The 16671-nt window shown below is 41.8% G+C and overlaps 1 protein-coding gene across 1 annotated transcript in view; it reads left to right on the top strand.

The window, feature by feature from the left end:
* The window catches only part of LOC133571910 (uncharacterized), a 145889-nt gene that overhangs the window by 50263 nt on the left and 78955 nt on the right, over positions 1-16671 (top strand). The window contains exons 10-20 of the mRNA XM_072911827.1: positions 10438-10608; positions 10685-10732; positions 10812-10964; positions 11071-11241; positions 11320-11367; positions 11453-11605; positions 12102-12272; positions 12353-12400; positions 12472-12624; positions 13112-13282; positions 15159-15200. Coding sequence (XP_072767928.1) covers positions 10438-10608; positions 10685-10732; positions 10812-10964; positions 11071-11241; positions 11320-11367; positions 11453-11605; positions 12102-12272; positions 12353-12400; positions 12472-12624; positions 13112-13282; positions 15159-15200 — 1329 coding nt within the window. The remainder of the gene's footprint in view (positions 1-10437; positions 10609-10684; positions 10733-10811; positions 10965-11070; positions 11242-11319; positions 11368-11452; positions 11606-12101; positions 12273-12352; positions 12401-12471; positions 12625-13111; positions 13283-15158; positions 15201-16671) is intronic.

Here is a 16671-nt window from a genome sequence, read left to right as displayed (position 1 = left end):
ATTTTTCCCATCACTGAAAAGTCAAAGGATGTTGAGGGCATTTAGATACTTTAAATCCATACACAATTTCAATGTATTCAGGATAGCCCCTTGAGATGCAGCATCTCGTTTTCAAGGGGGTCCAAAGGCCAATTCTGATACAGTCAGAAATTAGTTAGACCCACTGTAAAAGTCAGTGTAGTCTTCACGGATCATTACTTTGCGCTGATATTCCTAAAAAGTCCAATTATAATAAAGTATATATTTGTCAATGAACAAACAACCTCTCAAAAACCTTGTTGTTTTGAATATGCTAAAAATGTTTACAGCCCTCTATGTCACTACTTTATAAAACTTCAAATTCCTGGTCTTGCAAAAATGCTCAATTCTATCAAAACGTTCAATAATTGCCCTCTAGTGGTACACATGTTAAATAAACAAATAACATGTACTTCTCTTTTAATTATCCTTCTTAATGTGATTCCTAAAATCCAATACACTCCTCGCTATGTCTTATATTAGTGCCCTTATGTTAACTGAAAAATTAAAATATGTCCCACTTGTTTTAGGAACAAATTACACTATGTCATATTCTCCTTACGTCAAAAGGAAAGGTGACACCTCTCCAAAAACACGTTTTAAATCGACACAAAGACTTAATAGCTTGGTTAGCTTCCTAAATTTAACTGTAACAAGCTTAAAGTTATATTAATCAGTCCAAACGTGACTTCAAGCGGTTCTCCAAACCCCCAAATACTCATTTAATGCACACAGAAACAATTTTGGTTTCAAGTTTGACAAATAAATAAATTTTGTTTTTTAATACATTTTTATCCTTTTAGCCTGTTAGCTAACATCAAACACGTTTTATCATGAACCAAATTTTGAGTGCGTAATCTCTGCTTTTATCTATTTACTTATCTATTCAATTTTCACCTTCGGTTGGATTGAACATGTGCGTTAGTACAAATTGTTACTTGCTTTTAACGACTACGTTACCATAATTCAACATATTCCCATCGGTAACAAATTTACTTTAAGAATTATCTTGAAATTGTATTGTACTGTTCTTAAATCGCTTTCCTCACCTCAATATTTTTTCGACCTCTTCAAAATGTACACCCACAAAGTGTCTCTGGGGTTTGCTGATTAATTTCTCCTTGTCGTCTCAAAGTCTAGAATAACATCCAGAAGGCATCACATGTACTTTCTCTGCTGTTTGTTCAAAGCTTCAGACCTTTTACCCTTTGGTGTGCTAAATGCCACCTCCTATCTTTGCATTTAAGTCCAATCAACTCTTAAAACACATTTTACTCTTTGACTTTTAACCCCTCATGAGAGATGTGTAATCTCTTCGTTTAATCTCTTTGTTTATTTGTATATGGTTCAAGGTTGTGTCTAGTTGTATCTGGCTCTTAAATGTTTATTCTTATTACTATTCAGTACTCTGCAACCATTAAGAGGTTTTAAACGATGCCATATAAATAAAAATGATTAGATTTTATGTCTCTTAGTAGTTACTAAGTTTGCAAAACACAGGATAAATTGTAAATTCCTTTGCGCTGGCACATACTTCAGAGTGTTTGGTGTCTTTAGTGATGACTGGTGGAATGGTGGATGGGTGCTTTGCAATTTGGACGCATCATCAGTAGTGTGCCCCTGGGTCACTGGGCGTTTCGGCCTTATCACTAGACGCGCTCTCCAAGGGTGGCCAGCCACAGGGTGATCGGCCCAGGGCTTTCGTCAATCCCAATTCATCATGAGTTGCTTGGTGTTGAGCAACAGATTTCTCATGGGACTATGCATGGCAGGGGTGTCCTTTTCCCTGAGTCAAGCCTAAGCTGACCGCATACCTCCTGGCTTGCTACTTGGGGTCCCAGCAGGGGTCTTAACTGTCGTACGTAGCTCTGATGACAAAGCTCAACTGCCTCGCTTCCATGGCCCACATGTCCTTCCAGCTGATCTTCCTCCTCTCCACACTGTCCCATCTCGTCCACTGACCCTGTTTGCCCAGACAGACTGTCTTGACCCATCTTGCAGCCTCCTCCTGGCGGCATACTTCGTCCACCATCATCTTCCTCTGTTCTGGAGCTTTGGCCTTACTCCAAGCTGGGCGGGTAGCTGTTAACCCAACGCCTCCTCTTCCTTGCTGTACATAGCCCACAATGTCAGCATGTCCGAGGGCTGTTGTTGCTTCTTCCACTGCTTTGGCTGGTCTCCATTTGCGCCCTGTTGCCAAGGTCTGTGCATTGTTGCTCACTACCAAGTCTCTGGATTCATTCAGTGTCATCTGGAGTCTTGTTTTTGCACACTTGAACTCCTCTATGAGACTGGTGAGGGGCAGCTTGAGGATGCCATCTCCGTAGAGGCCTATGGTGGTAAGGCATCGTGGAACTCCGAACCATTTTTTGATGTAGCCTGTTACTCCTCTTTCCAACTTCTCTACGGTTGAGATTGGGACCTCATAAACTGCGAGGGGCCACAGTATTCTGGGTAGGAGTCCGAACTGCAGGCACCAGGCATTTAACTTTCCAGGCAGTTGGGTGTTATCGATGGACTGTAGGCCACTGCTGATATCCTTACGCAGTTGTTGCACCTGGTCCTTGTCCTTCAGGCTTGCATCATACCACCTGCCAAGGCTCTTTACAGACTGCTCAGACACTGTTGGGATTGGGTCATATCTGATGAAGAATTTCAGGTCTGAGAGCACTCACTTCATAGTTGAGATGCTTCGTGACTTGGATGGTTTGATCTTCATACGGGCCCAACTGATGTTCTCTTCCAGTTTTCTGAGAAGCCTCTTAGTGCACGGGATGGTGGTGGTCAACGTTGTAATATTGTCCATGTAAACTCTGAGTGGGGTGAGGCGCTGGCCAGAGTCAACCCGCTGACCACGTACCAACCACTTTGAGGCGCGGATGATGATCTCGATCGCCATTGTGAATGCCAGGGGTGAGATAGTGCATCCCGCCATGATGCCTATTTCCAAGCGCTGCCAAGAGGTGGTAAAGTCAGAGGTGGTGAAGCAGAACTGCACGTCCTGGAAGTAGGATCTAACCAGGGCTGTCTGTGATGGTGTGTGGAAGAAGTTGAAGGCAGACCACAGGAGTTCATGGGGCACCGAACCAAAGGCATTGGCGAAGTCCAGGAAGACTACGTGGAGATCCTTTCTCTCCGCCTTTGCCACTTGGATCTGGTGCCAGATCATGCTGAAATGTTCTGAGCACCCAGTTAATCCTGATATTACTGCATTTTGTACAGCTGTATCGATGTACTCATTTCTTCACAGATACTCGCCCATCCTCTGTGCAATGACACTGAAGAAGATTTTGCCCTCAACGTTTAGCAGGCAGAGTCAACGGAATTGGCTGATGTTCTCCTCATCCTTATCCTTTGGGATGAGGACTCCCCCTACCCTACACCATATTTTGAGTAGCATCTTCTTCTGCCATGCTTTTCTCATAAACCTCCAGAAAAACCTGAGGACGTCTGGTGCATTCTTGTACACCTTGTATGGGACTCCATTTGGCCCCGGGGCTGATGCCGTTCTTGCTCGACGCACAGTGTTTTCCACCTCTTTCCATGTTGGAGGGTCGATCAGCATATGATGTTCAGGACGGTCAATCGGTGGGATATCTGAAGGGATATCCCACCCTCAGTATTTCATTTGGCGTGTCTGCAAATGAAAATACGTTGTTTTTGTTATCGCTGCTGTCTCATTACAATATCTATTATTTATGTTGTTAAGCCACTTGCATATGATGTTTAAAATCACAGCATTAATTGTTCTAATAAAAGTTAAATCAATATTCCTACTTCAAAGTTTACACGTATTACTTTATTCATTTTACCTGCACTTTTGAAAGCATATGCCTTCTTATGTTCCTCCATGCTTAGGTTTTTCAGTAAAATTTAAACTAGTCAAACACTATCTGTAAGTGAATTAAACTTTGCTTTGACAACATAGAAGAATCATTTCTCCAACTCTTTATATTTTAATTTGCATTTATTATTTGAAAATGTTCAAAGCGAGCTGTTGTTTTACTGCTATGGTCCCACACGAGTCCATGCATCGACTGAGAAATAGTGCTGTTTACCCAGCACATAATTTAAATGTCATTATTTCACTGATTCCTGTGTTTTGGACAGACATCTAAACGATTGTCTGTGTCTGACATTCACATTTTAGCATGGCGCAAGCTATGCTTATCACTTATGTACTCTGTGACTTCCTGTCGTTTATGATAATCTCCAAAATAAAAGCATGCATTTATCCCCTTTTGTTTATTACTGGCATTATTCTATCAAAAGTATAATAGCTAATTGTTAGCTGTTCTGATTGCCGTTCCTCTGAATTTATTCTTCGTTATGCCATTATCTTTTTTTAGCTCAGCAACTAGATGTATGACGCACTGCAAATGGGATGTTCATCCTCCATAAAAATATAAGATTACACTCCGAATTGAAACGACTTAAACATACATGTAATATATTCAGGTCTGCTTTGATTTGTAAGTAAGGAGATGAGCATTAATGATAAACATCATATTACTGACGAATAGCTTGTAAATATTTACAAGGTCCACTGTTTATTACATTGCCGCAAAAGCCAGATCTCCTCTAGAGGCCCCTAAATATGTTAAGTTCACATGTGTTGACGTCAATAAAAACAATAAAACAATAAAACAGTCCAGCCATAACTCACACCTCCCAGCACCCATTTCAATTTTGCATTACATTATTATTATTATTACTATTATTATTGTTTCATCTACGGCCGTCTAATTTCTTTAACTATTTATATACTTTAAAACATTTCTCTCACGCCTCACCTCCATCTTCTGTTGGGGTCTTTTACCTGTCGGTGTCCTTTTATTGGATGTTTCAGTTATCTCATTCGAACCGTGGGGTTTCATTTTCACCACATTCATACATTAAAAAAAGTATTCATCTCTACATCTCCAAAAGTAACCATGCATCAGTCACCCGTTCCCTGAAGCAGAATAAATAAATAAACACTTTAAAAAATGTTTGTAGAGCAAAATAAACAAAGTCATCTACAGACCAAAAGAAAATGTCTGAGTCCTCCCGTTACCTCAGCCGAATATTAAATAAAAGCCCGAAGACAACCGTTCCCTTCTGGAGAATAGTCCGCAAATTAAACATAAAAAACATAACAAAGGTGAGAGTCTCTGAAACCTCCAAAATCAAATACAAATGTGTGTGCCCGCCGTTACCACATGCGCCATAAATCACAGAGCTCATGTTACCTCCATCTAAGCTTTCATCTTACACGTAATACATATTTAACCTGAGCAGGTTTAACTCCAATTATGCTACGACTATATGACTATATTCTCACAAAGTTCCGCGAAATGCAATTACTGATTCACCTCTGTCTTACTGATTCTTAGAAGGTGACCACTTCCATTTTCTGTCCGTGCAATGCTGTTCATCATAAAAACTAAACGCTCGACCATCCAAGGTTTAACTTTCACTTTCACTTCATCGCTCATTACTCTTCTTACTTGTTCAAACTTAAAGGTTACTTGCCCCTTTTTTTAAATTTACCCAAATAAAAAACCAATTTAGGCAACGTTATCGTTTAATTCATCACACATACCGAACAGACCCACACATGGTTCTATTTTTAGCCTGCCCCAACGCGTCCGTGCAGCAAGTACATGAGGCCAACTCTGTCTCTCAAGTGTTAGCAAGAAACTCACCTGATTTTTGTCGGCTGAGTGACACAGTCCGTCACGGCACACGCTGCCTGTCCGTGAACATCGAAGCAATGCAGCAGCTCAGTTTGTGACGCCAAAATGATGTGTATTTCTGGTCTTGTCATCCTCGTCCGGACAGAAGGGTGACTCAGCAGTGCGGCTGGATCAAAAGAGACGTCAGAGACGCTTTACTGAACAAAAAGTTGTTTTATTACAAGCGAGCGTCATTATACAGGACTGCAGTTCCTGGAGGAGGTCAAGTCAAGAAAATGTGTCTCTCCTAACTTGGAGAAGCCAAACCATCAGTTTTTATATTCCTCCTTTCTGTCTTTGGGTGTGCGCTAAGTCAGGATAGCACACCCTGACCATAAAAGGAAATGTTTGTGTGTAAGTGTCAGGAAAGACAGCAGATGCTGGTCGTAACTTAAATGTTGGCATTAAGCTAAACATGTCGTCGCTTCTCACGGATCATTTTATTGCCTTTTCTTCCGCAAGAACTAATCCTATCCACACACAAATGTCAATATAAAAGGGCCCTGTGTTATTATGTACCCAAACTGAAATAGCTACGAGTTAATGTCACGTGGGGGTCGCATATTGATGCGGGATCGTTCCTCCAATGCTACACGGACTACTCCGGACGACAGCGTGAGGTAGGAGTTGGTTTATTTAACTTAAATAGTACATGGATACAAACAGACAAAAAACTAACAAAAGGAAAGCGTGCCGTTCGCACGAGAAGCTAAAACAAAAACATACTTAGCACTGGAATCAGGAATCAAGACCAGGAATAAACAAACGTGACTGTTGCATACAGCAAACAAGGAGCACAGGACGAGTGAACAGAAAGGCAGGCTTAAATAGTGTCAGTGATGGAAAACAGGTGCGCGTCGGGAACACAAGCGGCAGGTGAAAATAATAAGTAACCATGGTGACGAAACAAACTCACAGGTGCACAAGCAATAACTAAAGGAGTCCAAAACTAACCAAACATAACTAAACAAAACATGATCCGACCACGGATCATGACAGAGCTCCCCCCTTAAGGACAGATTCTAGATGTCCATAAAAAACAAAACAAGCAAGGTCAAAAGTCACGGGAGGGCGGAGGGAGGACTTGGCGGTGGGTCGCCAGGCCAAGTGTCCCCGAATCCACCGAGGCAAAGTTAAGTGGCGGTGGCGAGTGGAACGCCGCTGCAGCAGGCGAGGCTGGCGATCCGGGAATGGCCACATTCGTGGCCGACGGGGAGGTGGGCGCACTTGGCGAGGCGGACGACCAGGGAGCGGCCACATCCGTGGTCGACGGGGAGGTGGGCGCGACGACATCGTCGTCGTCGTGGCAGGCTTGGGCGCAGACGAAAAGTCAGGCGTGGACGCAGCAGCAGACGAATCAGGCATGGATGCAGCAGCAGACGAATCAGGCATGGACGCAGGTGCAGGGGGCGTAGCTTGGTGTGGTGCGGGCGCAGGCGGCGAAGCTTGGCGTGGTGCAAGCGCAGGGGGTAGCCGAGGAGCAGGAACAGGTGCTAGCCGGGGTGCAGGAGCAGGAACAGGTGCTAGCCGGGGTGCAGGAACTGGAGCAGGTGCTAGCCGGGGTGCAGGAACAGATGTCAGCCGAGGTGCAGGAACTGAAGCAGGTGCTAGCCGAGGAGCAGGAACTGGAGCAGGTGCTAGCCGAGGTGCAGGAACTGGAGCAGGTGCTAGCCGAGGTGCAGGAACTGGAGCAGGTGCTAGCCGAGGTGCAGGAACTGGAGCAGGTGCTAGCCGAGGAGCAGGAACTGGAGCAGGTGCTAGCCGAGGAGCAGGAACTGGAGCAGGTGCTAGCCGAGGAGCAGGAACTGGAGCAGGTGCAAGCCGAGGAGCAGGAACTGGAGCAGGTGCTAGCCGAGGAGCAGGAACTGGAGCAGGTGCTAGCCGAGGAACAGGAACTGGAGCATGTGCTAGCCGAGGAACAGGAACTGGAGATGGTGGCGTCTGCAAGCCCACCGGAGATGATGGTGGCGTTTGCAAGCCCACCGGAGATGATGGTGGCATCTGCAAGCCCACCGGAGATGATGGTGGCGTCTGCAAGCCCACCGGAGATGATGGTGGCGTCTGCAGGCCCACCGGAGATGATGGTGGCGTCTGCAGGCCCACCCGGGCTGAGGTTAGCCATGAGCATGGTCGGAGGCGGTCTAGCTGGGGGTTGCGGCTTGACATGCCGACGGACTGGTGGTGGAGGACAAGCTGGAGGTTGCGGCTTGGCAGGTCGAAAGACTGGTGGTGGCGGCCGGGATGGAGGTTGCTGCCTGGCTGGGCGCAGCCGAGCAGCCCCACCAGCACAGCTCCCGGCCCCAGCACCTCCCTCAAGGGGCGGATACCAGACGCGCTCCGGAACAGTCTTTAAGGGTGGGTGGCGGGAGGTTAGGAGGGGGGCAGAATTCTCCCCTTTAAATTGTACAAAATGTTCATCTCTCCTTCCAACAGGAGAGTGACGAGAAGACAAAGTCTGTGACGTGGGCGGGGCTATGGTTCATAGGGGCGGAGTCAGAGTCACTGGGGGCGGAGGTGACTGAGGTTGACTAAATCTAGCTTTAGAAAAAATGTCCTGATGGTATTTTAGGAATGAAGTCTTTAGGAGGTGGCTGATAAAGGGAGACAGACGGAAAAAAAAAAAAATCCTGATCAGAATCTTCCCTTGACGCCGGCGGAATGATGTCATCGCCGCGTGCCGTTTCTGTGACGTCATCGGAAGTGGGCGGAGTGACGTCATTCAAAATGGATGGCGTTATGTTGTTGTCAGAGTTCATGGTAATTTGGCTTGCAGCCCAATCTAAAAATTGTTTAGCAAAATGAGTAACCGGATTACCAAACAACTGAGGGAAGGAAGACTGGGCTGTTTGTGGTGACTTGCTGTCCGGAGGAGGAGTTTGGGGGAGCGACGCATTTTGGCGGCGAAACGATGCCTTTTTGGCTGGCTTCCGTCCTCGCCAGCACGTCTCCATCTCCTCGAAGCCCGGGGCGAAGGAACTGTCAGCTGTGCTCCTTCTGTCACGTGGGGGTCGCATATTGATGCGGGATTGTTCCTCCAATGCTACACGGACTACTCCGGACGACAGCGTGAGGTAGGAGTTGGTTTATTTAACTTAAATAGTACATGGATACAAACAGACAAAAAACTAACAAAAGGAAAGCGTGCCGTTCGCACGAGAAGCTAAAACAAAAACTTACTTAGCACCGGAATCAGGAATCAAGACCAGGAATAAACAAACGTGACTGTTGCATACAGCAAACAAGGAGCACAGGACGAGTGAACAGAAAGGCAGGCTTAAATAGTGTCAGTGATGGAAAACAGGTGCGCGTCGGGAACACAAGCGGCAGGTGAAAATAATAAGTAACCATGGTGACGAAACAAACTCACAGGTGCACAAGCAATAACTAAAGGAGTCCAAAACTAACCAAACATAACTAAACAAAACATGATCCGACCACGGATCATGACAGTTAAACTGGTGGTTTGCTTTCTCCAAGATAATTATAAACATTCACCATATGCAAAACATAATATGAGTTAATTAATTAACTTCAGTTTATATATCCTATATGATAGTAACCTCTTAAAGTATGACTTTGTTGTGTCTTGAGCACAGTAGTGCAGCCTCTCTCCCATGCACCTTTAGCAGTAAAAAATTTTATTTTCAATATAGATGTACTGCAGGACTGCTTCTAAAATGCCCATAAAAAGTGGTAGATGTCTTCTGCTTGTTTGAAAACATAGTAAAACGTCACAGGTAAGAGCATGATAACATGAATGGGCAGGAGATTGTCTGTTGTGATGGCTGTATACTACACCCAAAATCCTCATTTAAACAAGGTGCACCACTTTTCAGTTTTATGTGCAGTGTTAGTAGATTGCACGCAACACGCCCACGAATATTACACTGTTGAAAGGGATTTTGGCGTTTAGTCAAAATAAATATTGTTGTCAAGTTGACACAACAAATAGCCCATCACAAATAAGTAAGAAGAGTTATGACAACTAGAACTACTAAAAAGCGCATAAATGTATTAAAAACCCATAATAATAAGTTCAGTTAACTTCAGAAAGTAAATCAAGGTGGGCCTTTCAACCAACACTCATACGCCAGCAATGTGACGTCTCATGTTGAATCTTGAAAATCTGATAAAAAAAGTTCAACCAACATCTTTTTTTTAGTTTTCTTAAGTAATGTTTACATGATACAGAAACAAATTACGAGTAGCATCAACTGTCTCCATATGGGTGGCATGGCTCAGTATGCAGAATGGCTGTCTTGTGTGTGTGTAAGTGACAATGTATGTACTGTATGTATACATATATAGACATATGCTCATGTACAGTGATGCGCTATATAAATACAGATCATTTACCATGTTGAGACTATTTGACTTATAGTTGTAGAAACCTGTTAAATATTTTGAACCAACTTATTTTAAAGTTATTTCAACAATTTTTTAAGTTAATCTTACATCAGACTGAATGTCAACTCAAGTTTTGAAGTGTATTATACTTGACACTATAAATTGACTCAACTTAATTGAATCAAAGCAACTAGATGACCTGACTGAGTTAAGTTGAATAAACCTTTCTTTTTTACGGTTTACACACTATTTTATGGATGGCACCCACTGTTAAGCGTGTGGTATTTGGATCTTAGCAAATCAGGCCCCAAGTATTTGACATAAGTAATCTTAACATGTGTGTTATTATTTTTAGTCTGCAGTCCAAGCAGTGATGGTTTCCAGTGCAGATGTGAGGATCAGCATCGTTGGTCATGTGACCAGTGTTTCCAGTATGGATCATGTGACAACATCACAAATGACACATGTGGATGCATCACCGGCATTCCTTTTGATGGACAATATTGTCAATCTGTTGATCAATACAGTAAGCAGTTTCCTTCCAATGGTACCAACACACACAGTTATGTTCATTAAAAATATTTAACCTGTCTTTCTTACAGATTTGACATCTTGTCCTGCTACAACACCTTCTACTACAACAACAACATGTAAGATTCGTACAATATTCAGTCAAAAAGAAGAATATCAAACAATTTACTGTTGTGTTTCTTTGTAACGTCTCTACAGATCCTCCATTTGTTTATGAATCCATCATCTCTGTTGAGCTGAACACCACAGATATGAGTGTGATACAACTACTAAAGGATATTCTGGGAAACACCAGTTACCCCATCAGCATCAACAAATACTCAGAAATCTCTGACATCAACATAACTACAGGTAAGTCAAAGATTAATCGATATTATTGGTTGATTATTGGCATATTGATGATATGTTTGGGAAGGGTGAACTAAAATGAACAAAAAGGTTTTGTTTTTATCCACAGTTTGCAGTCCAAGCAGTGATGGTTTCCAGTGCAGATGTGAGGATCAGCATCATTGGTCATGTGACCAGTGTTTCCAGTATGGATCATGTGACAACATCACAAATGACACATGTGGATGCATCAACAGCATTCCTTTTGATGGACAATATTGTCAATCTATTGATCAACACAGTAAGCAGTTTCCTTCCAATGGTACCAACACACACAATTATGTTTGTGAAATAAATATGTAACCTGTTTTTCTTACAGATTTGACATCTTGTCCCGTTACAACACCTTCTACTACAACAACAACATGTAAGATTCACAAACAGTGTTTAATCTGAAAGTATTGATTGGGGTTGTGTTTTTTTATGGTTGTTTCTTTTAAACATCTCCACAGATCCTCCATTTGTTTATGAATCCATCATCTCTGTTGAGCTGAACACCACAGATATGAGTGTGATACAACTACTAAAGGACATTCTGAGAAACACCAGTTACCCCATCAGCATCAACAACTACTCAGAAATCTCTGACATCAACATAACTACAGGTAATTTCAAATGAGTCTGTATCATCTAGTCCATGGAGGGGTGTTGCTCATATATTAGAGTGGACGTCCAACTTGAGGGTTCCTGGTACAAATCCAGCTTCCGACATGCTTGTCACTGTCGTTGTGTCCTTGGGCAAGACACTTCACCCACCTTACTCTCAGTGGCACTCACACTGATGTATGAATATGAAATAGTATCATTGACTTCCACAAGCTCAGCCGGAAGGCTAATTGGATGCCCATTTGGAGAAAATACCACCTGAACACATTCCAGGGTCTGATCAACCTTAGCTAGATCGCACTGGGCAAAGGGTCTGATGTCAAAAGACCCAAACCACTTGAGGACCCCAGGTTACTTACATCCCTGATGATGTGTTTAGGAGCCTCCGGGAGATGTTTTTTATCAATCAATTTTGCAAACATGTCAATACCTGCAAAAATGTTCCAATATAGTATGTAGACAAATCAATAAATGGGTCTTTGTTTTTATCCTCAGTTTGCAGTCCAAGCAGTGATGGTTTCCAGTGCAGATGTGAGGATCAGCATCGTTGGTCATGTGACCAGTGTTTCCAGTATGGATCATGTGACAACATCACAAATGACACATGTGGATGCATCAACGGCATTCCTTTTGATGGACAATATTGTCAATCTATTGATCAATACAGTAAGCAGTTTCCTTCCAATGGTACCAACACACACAGTTATGTTCATTAAATAAATATTTAATCTCTGTCTTTCTTACAGATTTGACATCTTGTCCTGTTACAACACCTTCTACTACAACAACAACATGTAAGATTCACAAACAGTGTTTAATCTGAAAGTAGTGATTGGGGTTGTGTTTCTTTTTAACGTCTCTACAGATCCTCCATTTGTTTATGAATCCATCATCTCTGTTGAGCTGAATACCACAGATATGAGTGTGATACAACTACTAAAGGACATTCTGAGAAACACCAGTTACCCCATCAGCATCAACAACTACTCAGAAATCTCTGACATCAACATAACTACAGGTAATTTCAAATGAGTCTGTATCAATTAGTCCATGGAGCGGCGTTGCTCATATATTAGAGTGGACGTTCAACTTGAGGGTTCCTGGTACAAATCCAGCTTCCGCCATGCTAGACATTGCCGTTGTGTCCTTGGGCAAGACACTTCACCCACCTTACTCTCAGTGCCACTCACACTGGTGTATGAAGGTGAATGAGTATCATTGACTTCCACAAGCTCAACTGGAAGGCTAAATGGATGCCCATTTGTAGAAAATACCACCTGAACACATTCCAGGGTCTGATCAACCTTAGCTAGATCGCACTGGGCAAAGGGTCTGATGTCAAAAGACCCAAACTACATGAGGACCCCAGGTTACATCCCTGATGATGTGTTCAGGAGCCTCAAAGAGATGTTATTTATCAATCAATTTTTCAAACATGTCAATATCTGCAAAAATGTTACAATATGTAGACAAATCAATAAATGGGTCTTTGTTTTTATCCCCAGTTTGCAGTCCAAGCAATGATGGTTTCCAGTGCAGATGTGAGGATCAGCATCGTTGGTCATGTGACCAGTGTATCCAGTATGGATCATGTGACAACATCACAAATGACACATGTGGATGCATCAACAGCATTCCTTTTGATGGACAATATTGTCTATCTATTGATCAATACAGTAAGCTGCTGAATGGATTACTATAAAGCATCAGTCAAAAGTTTGGAGACACTTTGCATTGATATGGAAACGATACAAATAAATAATTGAAGATAATTTCGAACCTCTAATGTACATTGTAGACCTGTTTCCATACTTCAAGTATGTTCTAAAATTATAGATAATTTGTTTAACAACAGATTGGACACATTCAAATTCATTGACCTTCTCTTCTGCTGTCACAAAATATCACTATTTTAATTTTACTGCGATTCAAAGACAGTCTTTTTCATTAGTTCATTGTTTTCTGTTATTTTTTATCTTAGCTTATGTTTGTTCTCTGCTGAACAAAACACAATATTGTCGTGTACTAATAATACGAACTTTAAGTCCTTTATATCTTTACAAATGTTGTTAGTATAAAGATTGAACTATTTTAGTCCTAGTATTGATCGCTTGGGTACTCCACAGGATATATTTTGCGTTGTAGACATATTTAAACCTATTTTTACATAACTCTAAGTTTGACATAGGATTGGCCTTGAACTGGGTAAAAAGCTACTTAACTAGCAGGAAGCAATACTTGAAGTTAGGTGAACACATGTCTACAATGCTAAATATATCTTGTGGTGTACCCCAGGGATCAATATTGGGACCAAAATTGTTTAATCTTTATACAATCAATATTTTTAAAGTTACAAAGGACTTAAAGTTAGTATTATTTGCAGAAGACATCATTTTGTTTTGTCCAGGAGAGAACACACATAAGCTAATACAAATAATAACAGAAGAAATTAACAAATTTAAAAATATGGTTTGACAAAAACAGACTATCTTAGAATCTTAGTAAAACTAAAAAAACATTATTTTGTAATAGTAAAAGAGAAAGTCAAACACAAATAGACAGAGTAGACATTGAAGAGGTGAAATAAATCACAAATTCGGGTGTAATAATACATAATGAATTGAACTTCAAATCTCATATTAAAATATACAACATAAAGTGGCAAGAAATATTTGAATAATGAAAAAAGCAAAATGTGTTTTGGACAAAATGAATCAGTGCATATTATCCACTGCTCGCTAGTTTTACCATATCTGAGATATTGTGTAGAAGTATGGTATAATAATTATAAAAGTACACGTCATTCACTAACCGTGTTACAAAAAAGGTAATTTTTGTAATTGTATCAAAAATATTGAAAATCAACAATTTAGTGCACTTGCAAACAGCTAAAATGATACACAAAGCAAACTATAACCTGCTACCCAAGAATGTACAACAATTCTTCTCAACAAAGGAGGGAAAATATAACCTTCAAGAAAAATCACATTTAAAACATTTGTCTGCATGTACAACACTTAAAACTTTTAGCATATCAGTATGTGGAATTCAATTATGGAATGGGTTAGAAAACAATGAACTAATATGATCCACTTTAAGAAAAATGTTCAAACTAACAGTGCTTACAAAGTACAAAGAAGAAGAATGCCAATAAACATTATGGTAAACGATTTAAACTTGATTAAAAAAATATATTATCTTATTCACCTAATTATGTGAATCACAATTTATTTACATAATTATTGAGAATTGTATCACTTAATATTTATTATTTTGTGTAAATTGTGTACAGATTTAAAACAGGAAGTGAACAAATGTGTTAGCAAATGCAATTGAATGGAAAAAAGTTTGGATTAAATAAGCTCTGCTTCTTCCTACTCCTTTCCGGGCATGTACTGGAAATATGTGATGTAACTCTGCATGTTCGAAATAAACTTGTACCACAACTGTAAGCTTTTAAATGCAATTAAATAGGAAAGTGTCTCCGAATTTTTGACTGTTATTCAATGAAGATTGTACTTTTTCTGAAATCTTTTAACCATTTTTTTAAAGATACCTCTGGTTGTCCCATCTCAACCACCTTGCCTACAACACGTAAGTAAAGAAGCACGTGAATATCAAGTTTAACGGGTTTTGACAATTGTTCCACCCCCTTTGGAGATTGCATATATATTAGAACGTCTGTGTTTGTTATTAATCCGTTCTAACGAAAACTGAATTATATGAAAAACAAAAATATTTTCCCATTGGACACAATGTAAAAGCAATCTATCAGTTTCAGACACTTAAAATAATAACACATAACACTTTTATAGAGAATAATTATAGTTTTCATGAAAAGAAAACATTTAAATGAAGAATTAATAAGATTAAAAAAATATTTTACATCATTTTTACTCAATGATGTGCAATGACATACTAGCCAGCTGAGGCCTTTGGAGTTAGTTTTTTAAATAAATATTACATAATATTAAAGTAGTAGTGGAGTGGAAAAACAAGTTGACTGTAAGGGCTGATTTGTGTCTCATTGCATCCGTTAAACATTTCCAATTGTATTTCCAATCCTTAAAGTTTATAAAAATGATGGCTTTGGCTGGGGGGCGGGACTTCCGGGGAAGTTAGGGAAGTGACATTGTTGACAGGAAGTGTGGGGGTTCGAGTTTTGCCGGGAAAGAGGAGAGACGCGCATTGGAGCTGTTGTGTGGTTACATTGCATCTTGTATAATAAAGACAAGACAAACGAATAAGTCTATGAGCCTACATTCCTGGGATTATTACACTGGTGTCAGAAGTAAAACCGGCGTTTTTCGAAAGACACTTTGTCGCGGTAAGGACACGCTGCGTACCGCGCATTAGCCAGTTAGCTTCAGTCTGTGAGTTAGCTAGGACCGCAAGCATTTAGCATGTTTAGCTCCGGTGAGCATAAGTTTAAAGTGGAGCGGGATGACGCTGTTTTGGAGCGGGTGACCGTCGAACAGTCGCCCTTCTGCTCGCACACGAGCGGATCGTCGGCCCGTGGGGACGTAAAGATGTCGCCGCTGCCGCCGCCGCCCGCAACTTCCCCGCACGGCGCGTCCCCCCCACCGTCTGCTGCCTCAGTGAAGACGCCAAAATTTGCCGGTGGATCAGATTGGGAGGCGTTCCACGCTCAATTTTAACTTTTGGCGGACGCTAGAAGGTGGGAAGCAAGGGACAAAGCGTTGCAATTGGCTTTGTGTCTGGAGGGAGAGGCTCTTTCGTGCCTCCTGCTGCTGGATTCTGAACAACAGCGATGCTACGCAGCCCTGGTGGGGGCGCTCAAGAGGAGGTTCGGGAGATGGTCTCAGCCAGTGCTTTTAAAAACTGAACTGAGAGGGAGGTGCAGGAAGCCTGGCGAGCCTCTCCGGGGGCTTGCTAATGACATTGAGGGCCAGGTGCGCCGTGCATATGGTCACCTGCCTGCTGATGCACGGAATGAGCTCGCAACTGACCTGTTTGTTAGAGCCATTACTCCTCCTGACCTGCGCGTGCAGGTGCAGCTTCAGCACCCGAGGTCCCTGCAGGAGGCACTGGAAGCTGCTGTTGA

Source organism: Nerophis lumbriciformis, linkage group LG29 (assembly GCF_033978685.3).
Source record: "Nerophis lumbriciformis linkage group LG29, RoL_Nlum_v2.1, whole genome shotgun sequence".
In the NCBI taxonomy this organism is placed as follows: Eukaryota; Metazoa; Chordata; class Actinopteri; order Syngnathiformes; family Syngnathidae; genus Nerophis; species Nerophis lumbriciformis.
This window is presented reverse-complemented; position numbering and strand designations above follow the sequence as displayed.